The 19825-nt window shown below is 41.2% G+C and overlaps 1 protein-coding gene across 1 annotated transcript in view; it reads right to left on the reverse strand.

Annotated features, from left to right (window-relative positions):
• TMC3 (transmembrane channel like 3) overlaps window positions 1-19825 on the reverse strand; it is a 108536-nt gene that overhangs the window by 79853 nt on the left and 8858 nt on the right. Inside the window, exons 5-8 of the mRNA XM_078772680.1 lie at window positions 7558-7597; window positions 7387-7468; window positions 4212-4318; window positions 3993-4091 (exon numbers count right to left, since the gene is read on the reverse strand). Coding sequence (XP_078628806.1) covers window positions 3993-4091; window positions 4212-4318; window positions 7387-7468; window positions 7558-7597 — 328 coding nt within the window. The remainder of the gene's footprint in view (window positions 1-3992; window positions 4092-4211; window positions 4319-7386; window positions 7469-7557; window positions 7598-19825) is intronic.

The following is a 19825-nucleotide window of genomic DNA, read 5'->3' on the forward strand; positions in this document are numbered from 1 at the left end:
GTCTGTCTGTCCGTCCGTTCGAAGGTACCGCAAAAACGGCTGAACCGATCGCAATGATATTTTGGGTGGGTAATCCTGGGACCCCCTGGAGTAAAATTTGGTATATTGTTTTTCCAATTTCAGCTTTGGCCTCCAGCATTTTCAGGTTTGGACTCCCGCATAATGTTATTTTCCCGGGTGCCGCACAAACGGCTGCACCGAACGACTGCACCGATCGGACTCGGTGACCTCGGACAAAGACCTTTTATAAGGACATGGGTTGAATCCCGAGAGAATGCCAACCCCCTCTCCGCCATCACGGTCATCTCTCCAACTCACAATCCCACGAGATATGTGGAAAGGACGACCCAAAACCAATTATCTTCTTTTTGATTCGTATATAAACATCATTAAAAGTAAATAATGACCTCAGCCAAAGTTCAAACGATGTGAGTTTAATCTCTACATGAGAGAATTCCACATAGCTATTTGGGCGGTGTATAAGCTAACAGATCGCTGTCTCCATCGATCTTGCCAAGGCCGTAATACCTATCGGCTCAAAATCCTTTTAACTGTTGACTTGGTAGTTTTTACAATGAAGGAAACATTAACAATGTTGTTAAAAGTTTATTTTGTGATTAATTTGTGATTGGAGTTATGTTGTTTGGAATGATAAAAGAGATATCGAGTTCAAGTAAATGACGACATGCCGTGATGGTTTCTACCTTCTAAACATGAACTTCGCGGATCGCCATATGCAGATTCGCCACGGACCCACGATCGATGTTTCTATACGTGAACGTACCCGTTTGTTTGCGAATGGGTACGTTTTTCATGGAAGTCCTTCACGAACTTGCTGTCCATGTCTGACGTGCGACTGAAGGTGCTACAGGAATGTGGAATTTATTGGTTTCATGCTTTAGCATTCGCCGTATCTGCATTGCCCATTTGCTTCTGGCCTCCCACCCGTGCTTAGCACGGCTATCTCACTAGTTTTATTAATCACAGTGTTCTCCATATTCTCAAAATAAAGGGTTTTTTTGAAAATTTGATGACAAATACTCAAATGGCATACGACCCCTCTCAGTGGCATGCATACAACCTATTCCATGAGCCTTGGCTTTGTAAAAAAAATTAAAAATAAGTTATGGCGTGGTCAGACACACTAAAGCAAAAATGGTAAATAAATAAAGAAACCCGGAAGCAATTACAAAACCCGACCAGGTCGCTCTGTATGGCGGTCGGGCTAATAAGGGATATTTGCACTTATTATGACTTTACCCTTTGACATTTTCACCCAATTATTAATTGGTTTTCTCCACTGTCCTCAAAATAAAGGTTTGTTGAAAATTTCATTTCAAAAGCTTAAATGGTAAAAAGGTGCACATGCGCATGCGCACACCACACACAAACACACACACACACACACACACACACACACACTTAATTGTAAAACCCCGTGCATCGCTGTATGGGCTGACAGGCTATATAGAATCCTGGGCATTCACGGGGGAATACAATATGTCTCCCCCACAATGAGTGGCACAATGAGATTATTTTTTTTTGTTTCACCTTTGACCCCATAAAATCTGAATGGGGGGCCTAAATGGAATTTTTATTTTAAGGTCAGAGTGCATTTGATTAAGGCACCACAACACCTAATTTGGAGTCTCAGCGTATTGGACCATTGCATGACCATGCAATTCTAATTGTTGGAAAGAAAAATATAAGAAAGAATAACTAAAGAAACAGGAAAACAAACCCTGAGTTCATAGAACACGTCAGCCCACACAGTGTTCAGGTTTATATTTCAATTGAAATGAAATAATGATTTTAAAGATCATTTTAAAAAATTCCGGAAGTCTAGCGCTATTGAAGCAGACATACATTTCCCTGATACATGTCCAAGTAGAGTAAACCCCCGACTTTCTCAGATTCACAACACACATAACCCAGTTATTCGTGGGTTTTAATATGTATGTGTCGATTTTCTGTGTCTTGAATGTTTTCTTGTTATTTTTATTTATTTATTTATTTATTTATTTATTTTTGCTTTATCCTTATCTTTTCTAACGTTTTTATGGCGTAACCCATCGGACAGAGTTGTCTAGAACAGTGTTTGTCTGTCTGTCTGTATGTATGTCCCCTCAAACGTATACCAATCAAAGCTGAGAATCTGGTCACATGACAGGGTGATGTGATTACATCTGATGTCATTACGGCGGTGCTGCAGCTGACTCTCCACACTCCGCCATTTTGATGTATATGCCGTTTAAGCCGAACATATCGTCGAACATGTCATATATCACAATCGCCATGCTCTACCTTTACGTTTTTCATTCAGTGTGAAACACAAACAAACCGATTGTTAAAATGACCATCAAATATCAAAAGCATCGGGGTTACGGCTCTTCTAACAATACGGTACGGTACGTATAGGCCTTAGGCGTTATGACTCACGGTCCGCTTCGGACAAATTAAAAATCCAGGTTTCTTAATACAGTGGTATCGTTTCAGTAGTATCGTTTTCGTAATAATAATAATATTATAGTAAATATAACCATAATACTTTAATCCCAATGTCGTGAATGGAAAGTTGATGGATTGAAGCGGTGTAACCGCGGAAGTAAGGAATTCACCTCGGTTTTTTCTCATGAGCTATCACAGCCTCACACCTTTGCTCTGGTTGGTTCTCTTGACATGCCTTACATGTTCCGACAACTCTATCAATGTCCAGATATATGCTTGGCCAGTAAACACATTCGCGTGCTAGACGTTTTGTCTTTTCGATCCCCATGTGCGCCTCATGGAGCTGGTCGAGGATATCCTTACGTAGCTGCTCTGGAATTAGTACCTGTCGACCTTTGAATAGAACCCCGTCACAAATACCAATTTCATCATGGTATGGCCAGTACGGACGTAGGTCCACAGGCAGCTCTGTAATCCTAGTAGGCCACCAACGATGAACAACCTGCTGCAATGCCCGAAAGGTTCTATCAGCCTTTCCACAGTCCTTGTCTTGAACCATCTATGTGTGGTTCAAGTTGTGTCTGATTGTGTTTATTATTTTGATTTAGTTTAGTAGTGTTTTGTTGCATGCAAACATAATAATTTCAATGAAAGGGAGATGTTGTGATTGGTACTACATACTGGTAGTGACGTCTGGGGGGCGTGGCTTTGGTGGTTGCTTGCTGCTCGTCATGATGGCCGTGTGTTCTGTGAGAGCTTGGTATCGTCTTTAATAAACAACCTGATTGAAGGAGAGTCCTGAATTTACTACAGGTATATATAATGAGGTTAAGATGAACTAACTAGATTTTGGGGTCACGAGGTAAAAGGTCAGAGGTCATAGAATTACCCTTTAGAACCCTCTAGAATTACACTTTAGCCACCCTCTAGAATTAAACACATTAGGTTAGAAAGGTTCTTCTTCTTCTTCATTTTTGATTGATGGATGCACTGAAGGAAGGAAGGACACAGCCAAATATTGAAGCGACTTCACCGCTTTAAAAATCTCGCTCTTTTCTGCGCATGTGTGATCAGGACTAATTCAGAGCCAAAGTATGGTAAAACAGCCGGTTTGTTTTCTGATTTATGTTGTGATTTGTGTTCAAAATATAACGTTCAATTTAAATAAGTTGTTCCTCGATCATAAACTGGCGGTTACAGACAAATGGATGGACGGACTTGAAGCAATATTGGTTAACCCCGCTTTTCACTTCACGCGCACGGGCAATATGTTTTCCCTCCGTGCACAGAATCTGGGAATCATAGTTCACAGTGAACTGCGTTACTATAGGTTAAGCTAGTTCACTAATGGGATGGTCCCCGTGAAACCGATAAACGACATAGGTATGCTGCATGAGTGCACCTGTGATAAACACACAGCCCCACCCTTTCCCCTTGTCCTCCCAGAACCTTGATACCAAAAGACAAAAACAATGGACGTTGACGCATTTAGAGAAACCTGGCAAGTCTGGTGAATTAGTTTTTCAGTTTGTGGAAGGACCCACCCCGAGAGACCATATGGTGTCCAGGTCTTGCGCTTCATCCATCCTATCCGGGGGTATTTGTTTTCGGGACGTACTGCCAAATGGAGCTCCGGCCAGGAGCTGTGAAGATGGAAGGAAATTTCGGATCAAAGAATTTATTGTCATCAATAACTTTATACTGTACGAGTATAATTCGTACATAAACACATCCAGCTTGGTGTACTTGGACATAACGATTACCTCTGGAATGATTAGGAATGCTACCGTCATGGCCATCAGCACAATGTTGATGCCAAAAAGCCAGCGTAGGAAGATGAAGTAGGAAGCAACACCAGAACCAAAATGGCCTGCAGGAGACAGACGATGACGAGACGAAATGCGCATTGGACAGACAAGGAAACATCGGTGATTTGTGATTATTCAGCGAATAGCAAAACATGCTAAACAATGGTTATTTGTTTTTTTTTATGTGCAAATTCTCAAAAAGGGGATGACAGATGCAGATGATTCCCATCTTGCTTCCCTGGATGCAAATTACTTGAAGGCCCTCCATGTTGCTGACATATATTGGAATCCTATGGACTATCGTCTACTTCTCATCCACCACAGGCAGCATGATGGCTTTTCACCATTTTTCACTTCATCATCTCATTTCTGGACTCACTCCTCCCACCCTCTTGTCCATTCATCCTCCTTAACCCAACCAAGTCACACTAGTTCTTCCAAAATCCCACACCTGATTACCCTCACCAATTCTAAGCTGAACGATCACGTAGTTCCTTCCTCTAGTCTCTCATTTGTGGAACTGATTCCGATCCATCCCATCTATCAAGAGTGTTGCCCATAACAACTTGCTGCTTTATCGAATACCCACCAATGCTTTTCTCGCTAACCCCGACCCACCTCATCCCTTTATTAGTTGCAAAATCTAAGATTTTTCAAGTATATTGGTTGGTCTTTTGCGTTATTATCTTGCCAAAACGAAGTTTTTGCAAGATGTATTAGTCAGCTTGTATGTTTGTTTGTTTTTTTGTTTGTGGTTAATCATTTTTTTTCACGTTTAGATCACTCTGTAGACCACAGTTATTATTGGAAACTCCTGTAACTTCGCATATCAGAGTCCTATAGAGATACCCTTCAGCACACAAAATTTTGAAGGTCAAGGTCAAAGGTCAAGGTCACTTTGTGGTCAATCATGGAGGTCGACGAAACACTAATTTTTTGAGTAACTTTGATCGGATCGTCTCCAAACTTCATGGGAATCTAGTATATGGTCCGGCGCTCAGCTGATTAGTTTTTGGTGGCGATCGGCCTTGACCTTCATGGTTAGCGCTGGAGGTCGAAAATTATTGACCCCAAGGTCAAATTTTGAAATCGTAGGTACCATAACGAGTAATACCTCATATGAATGCCCTTGATGAGTGCTTCCCAGATCTGTAAACAGTTTGACGCTATGACGTCATTTGATGACGTCATGACGAAAAAACGGAATTTTCACATTTTGGCAAGATACGGTTCACCCTGTGGGTGACATAATTTATTCTGTCTGTTTGTCTGTCTGTCTGTCAATCGCCTACAGCTCACAATTTTAAACTGATCTTCACAAAACTTCACCAGATTGTAGAGTTGGTCAGAAGAAAGAAGACTATTGATTTTGAGGTCAAAGGTCAAAGGTCATCTTGAGGTCAGATTCCTAAAATTGTCATTTTTCATCTGATTTATTTGAAAATTGAACAGCATTTGCATATTGAGTCAATAAATTGGGAAACCAACTATTTTTGAGGTCAAAAGGTCAAAGGTCAGCTCGAGGTCAAACTTCTAAAATCATCTATTTTTATCTGAAAAATCACGTTTCATCCTATTAACTTGAAAATGAAAAGGCAATTGCATAGTGCATCATTGAATTTGGAAAGCAACTATTTTTGAGGACAAAAGGTCAAAGGTCAACTCAAGGTCAAACTTCTAAAATCATCAATTTTTATCTGAAAAATCATCACGTTTCATCCTATTAACTTGAAAATTAAAAGGCAATTGCATAGTGCATCATTGAATTTGGAAAGCAACTATTTTTGAGGACAAAAGGTCAAAGGTCAACTCAAGGTCAAACTTCTAAAATCATCAATTTTTTATCTGAAAAATCATCACGTTTCATCCTATTAACTTGAAAATTAAAAGGCAATTGCATAGTGCATCATTGAATTTGGAAAGCAACTATTTTTGAGGACAAAAGGTCAAAGATCAACTCAAGGCAAACTTCTAATATCATCAATTTCCATCTGTAAAATAATCCACTTTAATCCGATTAATCTGGAGATTGAAGAAAATTGCATAGTGCATCATTGAATTGGGAAACCAACTTTTTTATTTTTAGGTCAAAAGGTCAAAGTTCAACTCTAGGTCAAACTTCTAATATCAATTTGCATCTGAAAAATAATCCACTTTAATCTGATTGACCCGAGCTTTGATTAAGATCGTCAGTTTTAATCTTAATGAAATGGACAATTTGATGTATCTACGGCAACTTTTTTTTTTGAAGGGGTGGATTTTTTCAAGCATCATGCTCTGCCATGGTGTCTTTCTTGTTTTATTTTTTTATTTTTCCCCACCCACCACATTCCTTTCTGCCACTCATCCACTCAAGCACAATGTCTTTGTCTCCCAGTTCCACTTTGATCCCCTATCAGTCAGTGAATGTGCTGCCCTTTTGGTTAGCTCCTTTATGAGCCTAGATTTTTAGAAATAAAAAATGCTCCCCACATACTTGCTTGTCTTGACTTGATTAGTCTATTTCAGTCCATTGCAGGAGGAAGGCCTTTAAAAACATGGTCTATTCTTTCCTATTTCCTGCATTTCAGACCCATTGTAATCCAGTGAATTTTTCAATTTTCTCTGCATCTATTCTTAAGTCTTCCGCTACTCTTTCCAGGTTCTTGTGGAAGTTGGTAGTTTGTCTTTCTTGTCCTGCAGCTGCCCATTCTTATCACTGCATGACAACCCAATCCATTGCAGTTTTATACTGTGATCATCAGTTAACGCAGCTTTCTGTCTGATCCACTGGCTTCTCTTCTTGTACCGGTGGACGGAGGTTGTTTTCACCCGTGTTTTGTCTGTGAGCAGGATATTTCAAAAAGTTATGGGCGGATGTGGACAAAACTTGGTGTTTCGGGAAAAAAATGTTACCCTTTTATGGAAGTGAGCACACAGCACATGTGATAGCAAAGACGACTCACGAAAAGGTTTGTTGGCGAAAGAATTACAAAACAAGCTGTCATTTGTGATAAAAACATTTCCTGTTGCAGTTCTAACATAATTAAAATGTAAAATCTGAACATGTGGTTGCTCATCCTCAAGTGTTTAGGACATGGTTGTTCAGGCCTCACATAGGGAGCAAAGCAAAGGAACAGGCTGTACGTACTCTCAATGACCTTGATCCTCATTTCCCATGGAATGAACAGTGAGATAAAGTTCCACAAGCCACGTTGCACTTTGCGCCAGAGCTGTGTAATAGGGTCGGAGATGAAACTTAAGGGATGAAAACATTACCAAAGCACACACTTTGCACTCATGTGTTACACACTCTACTTACAAGTGCAATTCCATTGTATAAGCCGTAGTTCTGTACGCAACTATAAGGTAGGAGGCATTAAATTGTATGAGGCACACTTCTGGCCATTATTCTATTGTACAAGGCATACTTCCGGGCATGATTCTATCATACGAGACATACTTCCGGGCAGGATTCTATCATACGAGGCATACTTACGGGCATGATTCTATCATACGAGGCATACTTCCGGGCAGGATTCTATCATACGAGGCATACTTCCGGGCATAATTATATCGTACGAGGGATACTTCCGGGCAGGATTCTATCATATGAGGCACACTTCCGGGCATGATTGTATCATACGAGGCATACTTCCGGGCAGGATTCTATCATACAAGTCACACTTCCAGGCAGGATTCTATCATACGAGGTATACTTCTGGGCATGATTCTATCATACGAGGCATACTTCCGGGCATGATTCTATCATACAAGTCACACTTCCGGGCATAATTCTATCATACGACGCATACTTCTGGGCATGATTCTATCATACGAGCCATACTTCCGGGCATAATTCTATCATACAAGTCACACTTCCGGGCATAATTCTATCATACGACGCATACTTCTGGGCATGATTCTATCATACGAGGCATACTTCCGGGCATGATTCTATCATACAAGTCACACTTCCGGGCATAATTCTATCATACGACGCATACTTCTGGGCATGATTCTATCATACAAGTCACACTTCCAGGCATGATTCTATCATATGACGCATACTTCTGGGCATGATTCTATCATATGAGGCACACTTCCGGGCATGATTCTATCATATGAGGCATACTTCCAGGCAGGATTTTATCATGCGAGGCATACTTCCGGGCATAATTAGATCATACGAGGGATACTTCCGTGCATGATTCTATCATATGAGGCACACTTCCGGGCATGATTGTATCATACGAGGCATACTTCCAGGCATGATTCTATCATACAAGTCACACTTCCGGGCATGATTCTATCATATGACGCATACTTCTGGGCATGATTCTATCAGACGAGGCATACTTCCGGGCATGATTCTATCATACAAGTCACACTTCCGGGCATGATTCCATCATATGACGCATACTTCTGGGCATGATTCTATCATATGAGGCATACTTCTGGGCATGATTCTATCATACAAGTCACACTTCTGGGCATGATTCTATCATACGAGGCATACTTCCGTGCATGATTCTATCATACAAGTCACACTTCCGGGCATGATTCTATCATATGATGCATACTTCTGGGCATGATTCTATCAGACGAGGCATACTTCCGGGCATGATTCTATCATACAAGTCACACTTCCGGGCATGATTCTATCATATGACGCATACTTCTGGGCATGATTCTATCATATGAGGCACACTTCCGGGCATGATTCTATCATATGAGGCATACTTCCGGGCAGGATTCTATCATGCGAGGCATACTCTGGGCATAATTATATCGTACGAGGGATACTTCCGAGCATGATTCTATCACATGAGGCACACTTCCGGGCATGATTGTATCATACGAGGCATACTTCTGGGTATAATTCTATCATACAAGTCACACTTCCAGGCAGGATTCTATCATACGAGGCAACGAGGCATACTTCTGGGTATGATTCTATCATACGAGGCATATTTCTGGGCATGATTCTATTATACGAGTCACACTTCCAGGCATGATTCGATCATACGAGGCATACTTCTGGGCATGATTCTATCATGAGGCATACTTCTGGGCATGATTCTATCATACGAGGCATACTTCTGGGCATGATTCTATCATACGAGGCATACTTCTGGGTATGATTCTACTATACAAGTCACACTTCCAGGCATGATTCTGTCATACGAGGTATACTTCTGGGCAAGATTCTATCATATGAGGCATACTTCTGGGCATGATTCTATCATATGAGGCATACTTCTGGGCATGATAAGTGTTTGATTAGCTTGTGATCTTCTCAAGGTCTGAAGCGAGGGAAGAGGCTGCAGCCTGTCTATGTGAAGGATGAAGGATGTCACGGCAGAGGGTAGAGTAGTCAGAAAATAGATGAAGGGGATTTTCCAGATAGTTAGAGAGCTCATTGGTGAAGATTAGGAATAGGATGGGGGCCTAGAACACTGTCTTGTGGCACTCCAGCCTTGATAAGGAGAGGATTCATTGAGAGGCACACTTTGGCTGTGAGAGCAGTGGAAGTCACAAACCCAAGTGTGGAGTTGACTTTGGATGCCATAGGCAGAGTTTAGAGAGCAGGCGGGATGCCAGACTATCGAAAACTCGAGATACGCGTGGAGAGCTCTCATCTCATGTCTGGCATTGAGGGCGTCTTTCCATTGTTGGGCGAGCAGAAGCAGCATGTCCAAGGTGGGGTGACCTGGTCTGAAACCAAAATGGTGATCTGAGATGAGGTTGTTGGAGAAAAGGAATGATTTCATATCAACTGTGATGATGGATTCCATAACATTGTTGATGAATGGAAGTAAGCTGATAGGTCTGCAGATAAGGGTTTCGGTTTTTGCACCTTTTTATGTAATGCAGTGAATTCGGTGGATTTCCATGCGGATGGAAGATGAACTATGGTAAATGATAGGGTGAAAATAGCAGAAAGAGGATGTGGAAGTGCAGCAGAGCAAGTTTTTAGGACACGTGACCTGATGCCAACCTGTCCAGTTGCAGAATCAGAGTCGAGGGTTGAAAGAACCTTCTCCACCTTCTCAGATGTAAAAGACACTTAATTGTGTGCGACAAGGTAGGGTGTGTATAAAGATTGAGGGGTGAGGGACACAAGATATGAAAACAAACACAGAATTGAGGCATTCCGCCTTCTCATGAGCAGAGTCGGCCATGGTGCTATTTGAAGAGAGTGAAGGGATGGAAGGGAGCATACTACACCAGACACAGACTTAACAAGGCACCGCCATGTTTTAGAGGAGGGAGACAAGTTTGAAAGTTCATTCTTGAGATTGGACAGATTTTTAATTATTTCTCTTCCAAGCCCCTTTCCGTTGTCTTCCCCCCCCCCCCCCCAAACCCTTTTCCTTTTCTTCCCTGTTCCAAACTCTTTTCTCTTTTCTTCCCTCTTCCAAACTCTTTTCTCTTTTGTTCCCTCTCCGAAACTCCTTTCCCTTTTCTTTCCTTTCCCAAACTTTTCTCTTTTCTTCCCTATCCCAAACTCTTTTCTCTTTTCTTCCCTATACCAAACTCTTTTCTTCCCTCTCCCAAACTCTTTTCTTCCTTCTCCCAAAGTCTTTTATCTTTTCTTACTTCTCCCTAACTCTTTTCTCTTTTCTTCCCTCTCCCAAACTCTTTTCCCTTTTCTTTCCTTTCCCAAACTTTTCTCTTTTCTTCCCTATCCCAAACTCTTTTCTTCCCTATCCCAAACTCTTTTCTTCCTTCTCCATAACTCTTTTCTCTTTTCTTCCCTCTCCCAAACTCTTTTCTCTTTTCTTCCCTCTCCCAAACTCTTTTCTCTTTTCTTCCCTCTCCCAAACTCTTTTCTCTTTTCTTCCCTCTTCCAAACTCTTTTCTCTTTTCTTCCCTCTCCGAAACTCCTTTCCCTTTTCTTTCCTTTCCCAAACTTTTCTCTTTTCTTCCCTCTCCCAAACTCTTTTCTCTTTTCTTCCCTCTCCCAAACTCTTTTCTTCCTTCTCCCAAACTCTTTTCTCTTTTCTTACTTCTCCCAAACTCTTTTCTCTTTTCTTCCCTCTCCCAAACTCTTTTCTCTTTTTTTCCCTTTCCCAAACACTTTTCTCTTTTCTTCCCTCTCCCAAACTCTTTTCTCTTTTCTTCCCTCTCCCAAACTCTTTTCTTCCTTCTCCCAAACTCTTTTCTCTTTTCTTACTTCTCCCAAACTCTTTTCTCTTTTCTTCCCTCTCCCAAACTCTTTTCTCTTTTTTTCCCTTTCCCAAACACTTTTCTCTTTTCTTCCCTCTCCCAAACTCTTTTCTCTTTTTTTCCCTTTCCCAAACACTTTTCTCTTTTCTTCCCTCTCCCAAACTCTTTTCTTCCTTCTCCCAAACTCTTTTCTCTTTTCTTACTTCTCCCAAACTCCTTTCCCTTTTCTTCCTTCTCCCAAACTGCTTTCCCTTTTTTCCCTTTCCCAAACTCTTTTCTCTTTTCTTCCCTATCCCAAACTCCTTTCCCTTTTCTTTCCTTTCCCAACCTCTTTTCTCTTTTCTGCCCTTTCCCAAACTCCTTTCCGTTTTCTTTCCTTTCCCAAACTTTTCTCTTTTCTTCCCTATCCCAAACTCTTTTCTCTTTTCTTCCCTATCCCAAACTCTTTTCTTCCCTATCCCAAACTCTTTTCTTACTTCTCCCTAACTCTTTTCTCTTTTCTTCCCTCTCGCAAACTCTTTTCCCTTTTCTTTCCTTTCCCAAACTTTTCTCTTTTCTTCCCTATCCCAAACTCTTTTCTCTTTTCTTCCCTATCCCAAACTCTTTTCTCTTTTCTTCCCTCTCCCAAAGTCTTTTCTCTTTTTTTCCCTCTCCCAAACTCTTTTCTCTTTTCTTCCCTCTCCCAAACTCTTTTCTCTTTTCTTCCCTATCCCAAACTCTTTTCTCTTTTCTTCCCTATCCCAAACTCTTTTCTTCCCTATCCCAAACTCTTTTCTTCCCTCTCCCTAACTCTTTTCTCTTTTCTTCCCTCTCCCAAACTCTTTTCTCTTTTCTTCCCTATCCCAAACTCTTTTCTTCCCTATCCCAAACTCTTTTCTTCCCTCTCCCTAACTCTTTTCTCTTTTCTTCCCTCTCCCAAACTCTTTTCTCTTTTCTTCCCTCTCCCAAACTCTTTCCTCTTTTCTTCCCTCTCCCAAACTCTTTTCTCTTTTCTTCCCTATCCCAAACTCTTTTCTTCGCTATCCCAAACTCTTTTCTTCCCTCCCCCAAACTCTTTTCTTCCTTCTCCCAAACTCTTTTCTCTTTTCTTACTTCTCCCTAACTCTTTTCTCTTTTCTTCCCTCTCCCAAACTCTTTTCCCTTTTCTTTCCTTTCCCAAACTTTTCTCTTTTCTTCCCTATCCCAAACTCTTTTCTCTTTTCTTCCCTATCCCAAACTCTTTTCTTCCCTATCCCAAACTCTTTTCTTCCCTCTCCCTAACTCTTTTCTCTTTTCTTCCCTCTCCCAAACTCTTTTGTCTTTTCTCCCCTATCCCAAACTCTTTTCTTCCCTATCCCAAACTCTTTTCTTCCTTCTCCCTAACTCTTTTCTCTTTTCTTCCCTCTCCCAAACTCTTTTCTCTTCTCTTCCCTCTCCCAAACTCTTTTCTCTTTTCTTCCCTCTCCGAAACTCCTTTCCCTTTTCTTTCCTTTCCCAAACTTTTCTCTTTTCTTCCCTCTCCCAAACTCTTTTCTCTTTTCTTCCCTCTCCCAAACTCTTTTCTTCCTTCTCCCAAACTCTTTTCTCTATTCTTACTTCTCCCAAACTCTTTTCTCTTTTCTTCCCTCTCCCAAACTCTTTTCTCTTTTTTTCCCTTTCCCAAACACTTTTCTCTTTTCTTCCCTCTCCCAAACTCTTTTCTCTTTTCTTCCCTCTCCCAAACTCTTTTCTCTTTTTTCCCTTTCCCAAACACTTTTCTCTTTTCTTCCCTCTCCCAAACTCTTTTCTTCCTTCTCCCAAACTCTTTTCTCTTTTCTTACTTCTCCCAAACTCCTTCCCCTTTTCTTCCTTCTCCCAAACTGCTTTCCCTTTTTTCCCCTTTCCCAAACTCTTTTCTCTTTTCTTCCCTATCCCAAACTCCTTTCCCTTTTCTTTCCTTTCCCAACCTCTTTTCTCTTTTCTGCCCTTTCCCAAACTCCTTTCCCTTTTCTTCCTTCTGCCAAACTCCTTTCCCTTTTCTTCCCTTTCCCAAACTCTTTTCTCTTTTCTTCCTTCTCCCAAACTCCTTTCCCTTTTCTTCCCTTTCCCAAACTCTTTTCTCTTTTCTTCCCTCTCCCAAACTCTTTTCTCTTTTCTTCCCTCTCCCAAACTCTTTTCTCTTTTCTTCCCTCTCCAAAACTCCTTTCCCTTTTCTTCCTTCTCCCAAACTCCTTTCCCTTTTCTTCCCTTTCCCAAACTCCTATCCCTTTTCTTCCTTCTCCCAAACTCCTTTCCCTTTTCTTCCTTCTCCCAAACTCTTCCCTTTTCTTCCCTTTCCCAAACTCTTTTCTCTTTTCTTCCTTCTCCCAAACTCTTTTCTCTTTACTTCCCTTCTCCCAAACTCTTTTCTCTTTTGTTCCCTCTCCCAAACTCCTTTCCCTTTTCTTCCTTCTCCCAAACTCTTCCCTTTTCTTCCCTTTCCCAAACTCTTTTCTCTTTTCTTCCTTCTCCCAAACTCCTTTCCCTTTTCTTCCCTTTCCCAAACTCTTTTCTCTTTTCTTCCCTCTCCCAAACTCTTTTCTCTTTTCTTCCCTCTCCCAAACTCTTTTCTCTTTTCTTCCCTCTCCAAAACTCCTTTCCCTTTTCTTCCTTCTCCCAAACTCCTTTCCCTTTTCTTCCCTTTCCCAAACTCCTATCCCTTTTCTTCCTTCTCCCAAACTCTTTTCTCTTTTCTTCCCTCTCCCAAACTCTTTTCTCTTTTCTTCCCTCTCCCAAACTCTTTTCTTCCTTCTCCCAAACTCTTTTCTCTTTTCTTACTTCTCCCAAACTCTTTTCTCTTTTCTTCCCTCTCCCAAACTCTTTTCTCTTTTTTTCCCTTTCCCAAACACTTTTCTCTTTTCTTCCCTCTCCCAAACTCTTTTCTCTTTTTTTCCCTTTCCCAAACACTTTTCTCTTTTCTTCCCTCTCCCAAACTCTTTTCTTCCTTCTCCCAAACTCTTTTCTCTTTTCTTACTTCTCCCAAACTCCTTTCCCTTTTCTTCCTTCTCCCAAACTGCTTTCCCTTTTTTCCCTTTCCCAAACTCTTTTCTCTTTTCTTCCCTATCCCAAACTCCTTTCCCTTTTCTTTCCTTTCCCAACCTCTTTTCTCTTTTCTGCCCTTTCCCAAACTCCTTTCCGTTTTCTTTCCTTTCCCAAACTTTTCTCTTTTCTTCCCTATCCCAAACTCTTTTCTCTTTTCTTCCCTATCCCAAACTCTTTTCTTTCCTCTCCCAAACTCTTTTCTTCCTTCTCCCAAACTCTTTTCTCTTTTCTTACTTCTCCCTAACTCTTTTCTCTTTTCTTCCCTCTCGCAAACTCTTTTCCCTTTTCTTTCCTTTCCCAAACTTTTCTCTTTTCTTCCCTATCCCAAACTCTTTTCTCTTTTCTTCCCTATCCCAAACTCTTTTCTCTTTTCTTCCCTCTCCCAAAGTCTTTTCTCTTTTTTTCCCTCTCCCAAACTCTTTTCTCTTTTCTTCCCTCTCCCAAACTCTTTTCTCTTTTCTTCCCTATCCCAAACTCTTTTCTCTTTTCTTCCCTATCCCAAACTCTTTTCTTCCCTATCCCAAACTCTTTTCTTCCCTCTCCCTAACTCTTTTCTCTTTTCTTCCCTCTCCCAAACTCTTTTCTCTTTTCTTCCCTATCCCAAACTCTTTTCTTCCCTATCCCAAACTCTTTTCTTCCCTCTCCCTAACTCTTTTCTCTTTTCTTCCCTCTCCCAAACTCTTTTCTCTTTTCTTCCCTCTCCCAAACTCTTTCCTCTTTTCTTCCCTCTCCCAAACTCTTTTCTCTTTTCTTCCCTATCCCAAACTCTTTTCTTCGCTATCCCAAACTCTTTTCTTCCCTCTCCCAAACTCTTTTCTTCCTTCTCCCAAACTCTTTTCTCTTTTCTTACTTCTCCCTAACTCTTTTCTCTTTTCTTCCCTCTCCCAAACTCTTTTCCCTTTTCTTTCCTTTCCCAAACTTTTCTCTTTTCTTCCCTATCCCAAACTCTTTTCTCTTTTCTTCCCTATCCCAAACTCTTTTCTTCCCTATCCCAAACTCTTTTCTTCCCTCTCCCTAACTCTTTTCTCTTTTCTTCCCTCTCCCAAACTCTTTTGTCTTTTCTCCCCTATCCCAAACTCTTTTCTTCCCTATCCCAAACTCTTTTCTTCCTTCTCCCTAACTCTTTTCTCTTTTCTTCCCTCTCCCAAACTCTTTTCTCTTCTCTTCCCTCTCCCAAACTCTTTTCTCTTTTCTTCCCTCTCCGAAACTCCTTTCCCTTTTCTTTCCTTTCCCAAACTTTTCTCTTTTCTTCCCTCTCCCAAACTCTTTTCTCTTTTCTTCCCTCTCCCAAACTCTTTTCTTCCTTCTCCCAAACTCTTTTCTCTATTCTTACTTCTCCCAAACTCTTTTCTCTTTTCTTCCCTCTCCCAAACTCTTTTCTCTTTTTTCCCCTTTCCCAAACACTTTTCTCTTTTCTTCCCTCTCCCAAACTCTTTTCTCTTTTCTTCCCTCTCCCAAACTCTTTTCTCTTTTTTCCCTTTCCCAAACACTTTTCTCTTTTCTTCCCTCTCCCAAACTCTTTTCTTCCTTCTCCCAAACTCTTTTCTCTTTTCTTACTTCTCCCAAACTCCTTCCCCTTTTCTTCCTTCTCCCAAACTGCTTTCCCTTTTTTCCCCTTTCCCAAACTCTTTTCTCTTTTCTTCCCTATCCCAAACTCCTTTCCCTTTTCTTTCCTTTCCCAACCTCTTTTCTCTTTTCTGCCCTTTCCCAAACTCCTTTCCCTTTTCTTCCTTCTGCCAAACTCCTTTCCCTTTTCTTCCCTTTCCCAAACTCTTTTCTCTTTTCTTCCTTCTCCCAAACTCCTTTCCCTTTTCTTCCCTTTCCCAAACTCTTTTCTCTTTTCTTCCCTCTCCCAAACTCTTTTCTCTTTTCTTCCCTCTCCCAAACTCTTTTCTCTTTTCTTCCCTCTCCAAAACTCCTTTCCCTTTTCTTCCTTCTCCCAAACTCCTTTCCCTTTTCTTCCCTTTCCCAAACTCCTATCCCTTTTCTTCCTTCTCCCAAACTCCTTTCCCTTTTCTTCCTTCTCCCAAACTCTTCCCTTTTCTTCCCTTTCCCAAACTCTTTTCTCTTTTCTTCCTTCTCCCAAACTCTTTTCTCTTTACTTCCCTTCTCCCAAACTCTTTTCTCTTTTGTTCCCTCTCCCAAACTCCTTTCCCTTTTCTTCCTTCTCCCAAACTCTTCCCTTTTCTTCCCTTTCCCAAACTCTTTTCTCTTTTCTTCCTTCTCCCAAACTCCTTTCCCTTTTCTTCCCTTTCCCAAACTCTTTTCTCTTTTCTTCCCTCTCCCAAACTCTTTTCTCTTTTCTTCCCTCTCCCAAACTCTTTTCTCTTTTCTTCCCTCTCCAAAACTCCTTTCCCTTTTCTTCCTTCTCCCAAACTCCTTTCCCTTTTCTTCCCTTTCCCAAACTCCTATCCCTTTTCTTCCTTCTCCCAAACTCCTTTCCCTTTTCTTCCTTCTCCCAAACTCTTCCCTTTTCTTCCCTTTCCCAAACTCTTTTCTCTTTTCTTCCTTCTCCCAAACTCTTTTCTCTTTACTTCCCTTCTCCAAAACTCTTTTCTCTTTTCTTCCCTCTCCCAAACTCTTTTCTCTTTTCTTCCCTCTCCCAAAACTCTTTTCTCTTTTCTTCCCTCTCCCAAACTCTTTTCTCTTTTCTTCCCTATCCCAAACTCCTTTCTCTTTTCTTCCCTATCCCAAACTCCTTTCTCTTTTCTTCACTATCCCAAATTCTTTTCTTCCCTCTCCCAAACTCTTTTCCCTTTCCTTCCCTCTCCCAAACTCCTTTCCCTTTTCTTCCCTCTCCCAAACACTTTTCTCTTTTCTTCCCTCTCCCAAACTCCTTTCCCTTTTCTTCCCTCTCCCAAACTCTTTTCCCTTTCCTTCCCTCTCCCAAACTCCTTTCCCTTTTCTTCCCTCTCCCAAACTCTTTTCTCTTTTCTTCCTTCTCCCAAACTCTTTTATCTTTTCTTCCTTCTCCCAAACTCTTTTCTTCCCTATCCCAAATTCTTTTCTTCCCTATCCCAAACTCTTTTATCTTTTCTTCCCTATCCCAAATTCTTTTCTTCCCTATCCCAAACTCTTTTATCTTTTCTTCCCTCTCCCAAACTCTTTTATCTTTTCTTCCCTCTCCCAAACTCTTTTCTTCCCTATCTCAAATTATTTTCTTCCCTATCCCAAACTGTTTTCCCTTTTCTTCCCCATCCCAAACTCCTTTCCCTTTTCTTCCTTCTCCCAAACTCCTTTCCCTTTTCTTCCAAATCCTAAACTCCTTTAAACTTTCTCTCTTTTGTTGTTCTTCCTCACCTCCTCACTTCTCCCCCTTTTTTAAGCATTATATAAATGTTAGACTTCCTATTTAATCTTCCATAAATGCCTCATATTTGTGTAGGATATACAAAGAGGAATTTGCATTAATCTGCCTGAAAGTAGATGCTAATGAAAAATAACCAGATATATGAATAGATTTATCTTTAAAAGTGCTTGGCTCATGTATTCCATTTGAATCCAATAAGAATAGTGTAATGCATAAAAGTAATTAGGATATTAAAATACCATTTCCCTTGTGGCCAACAGAGTGAAATGGGTTTATCCTCGCCATTTCTTCCTTCGTCATACAGCTGTTTAGCCCATAATGGACATGCCAAGTGCTTTTTGACTTCGAGTCATGATGCAAAGGACCCCTTTGGCATGGAATGTCATTCGGGCCATAGGAACAAAATTATCCAAAGGCACAAGTTGTATCTTAAAATCCAAGACAGCTGTCATCGGCCATCTTGGAAAACATGGCTGACCCATATCTCAGGAAGCATTTGTCATAGAAACTATTATGATGCAAGTTTTCCAGCTAATTTGAGGTCACCTAACTCATTTCTGGTTATTACTTCTGCATTGTGGATGCATTTAAATGTAAAGTCAGGTAAATGAAACATAAATTCGACATTTTAATAAAATTAATGACAACAGGCTTTCGGGGTACTTTGATAACATTTTATTTATGAGAAAGGAAATTTGACTTTCTCATTCAAATTAGACTTTCTCATGCTGAATTTTGCTGCAAATCACCCGTTACATACGTTTCTATGTTTCAGATTCAAAGTGACTAATGCAAAATGAATACTGGCAACTGTAAAACCACACAAGGTAGCATGGACACTCGTGACTGGAGCGTATGTTACATATGTCAATCAGACGAAATAAATAAACCAACGATGGATCCCTCATCATCTGTGAAATTGAGAAACAACCCTGAAAGACTTTCAGCCACTTACAAAGAAGTTGTGGACAATATCCAGCTATTTAAGGAATTAGGTGAACTTCCTGACTTTGTAATCGTTGATAACATTGACGGTGGTGGTGGTGGTGGTGGTAGTACTCAGAATATAGTGCAGCTGATGATGTTTAATCAAGTAGTGTGGCACAAATCTTGCAGGAATGCTGTCGACAATCAAAAAGTGGAGAGAGCGAGGAATAAGCATCAAAGACAAGAGTCAGTTCGCCCAGTGAAAACTCGCCGCATGAACAGTGGTGCCAGCTCCATTACACAGGCCTCACCCTCACCCTCACCCTCGACATGTTTCAGCAAACCAGTCGACACTCCATGTCTCTTTTGTGACGAAGTGGGCAACAAGAAAGAGCTCAGGAAGGCTGCTACTCTTGGCTTGGATAAGACAGTCGAGGATTGTGTTCGAGTGTTAGGCGACAAACGTCTGTTGTGTAAACTTTCTGCTGGTGACCTGATCGCTATTAATGCTGTTTATCATTGCGCTGCCTGACTCGGCTGTACAGGAAAGTGGAGAAGGTTGGATGCGACATGACTGATAGTCATAACACTCAGGTGATGCGAGCACGTGTTCCTAACGAGTTACTTGACTTCCATGGTTCAGGGAATTCGCTGGCATTGGCTCACTTGACGACCCTCTATGACAAGCTAGCGCCTTGCTGCTCCCGGTTTTCCCGACATCATATGGAATACAACACGCATTAGAGAGGATATTGAGCGCATGATTCCTGACATCAAGGCAGTAAAAATAAACCGTTGCAGCTCTCTTGTTTTCGATGATCTATCCAGAGCTATAGCTGATATGAAAGACAAGACATCAACTGAAGTCTCCACCCTCCACAAAGCAGGCAAGATCCTCCAGTGAGATTACCTCCACATGAAGCAGGCTTTCAAAGGCTCCTTCTCAACCTCATGTGAAACTGAATCCATCCCACCCACGATGAAATCATTCTTGCACACGCTTCTTGATGGACCAGGTATCTATCAGCCACCTCCTGGATCTGAGAAGTCCAAGGTTGCAACATCCATTGGGCAGCAGATAATCTTCAACTCTGTTGGACGCAGATCCAAGAAACCTGACAGTGTTCCACGTCACCCCAGG

Source organism: Myxine glutinosa, chromosome 2 (assembly GCF_964187855.1).
Source record: "Myxine glutinosa chromosome 2, kmMyxGlut1.1, whole genome shotgun sequence".
In the NCBI taxonomy this organism is placed as follows: Eukaryota; Metazoa; Chordata; class Myxini; order Myxiniformes; family Myxinidae; genus Myxine; species Myxine glutinosa.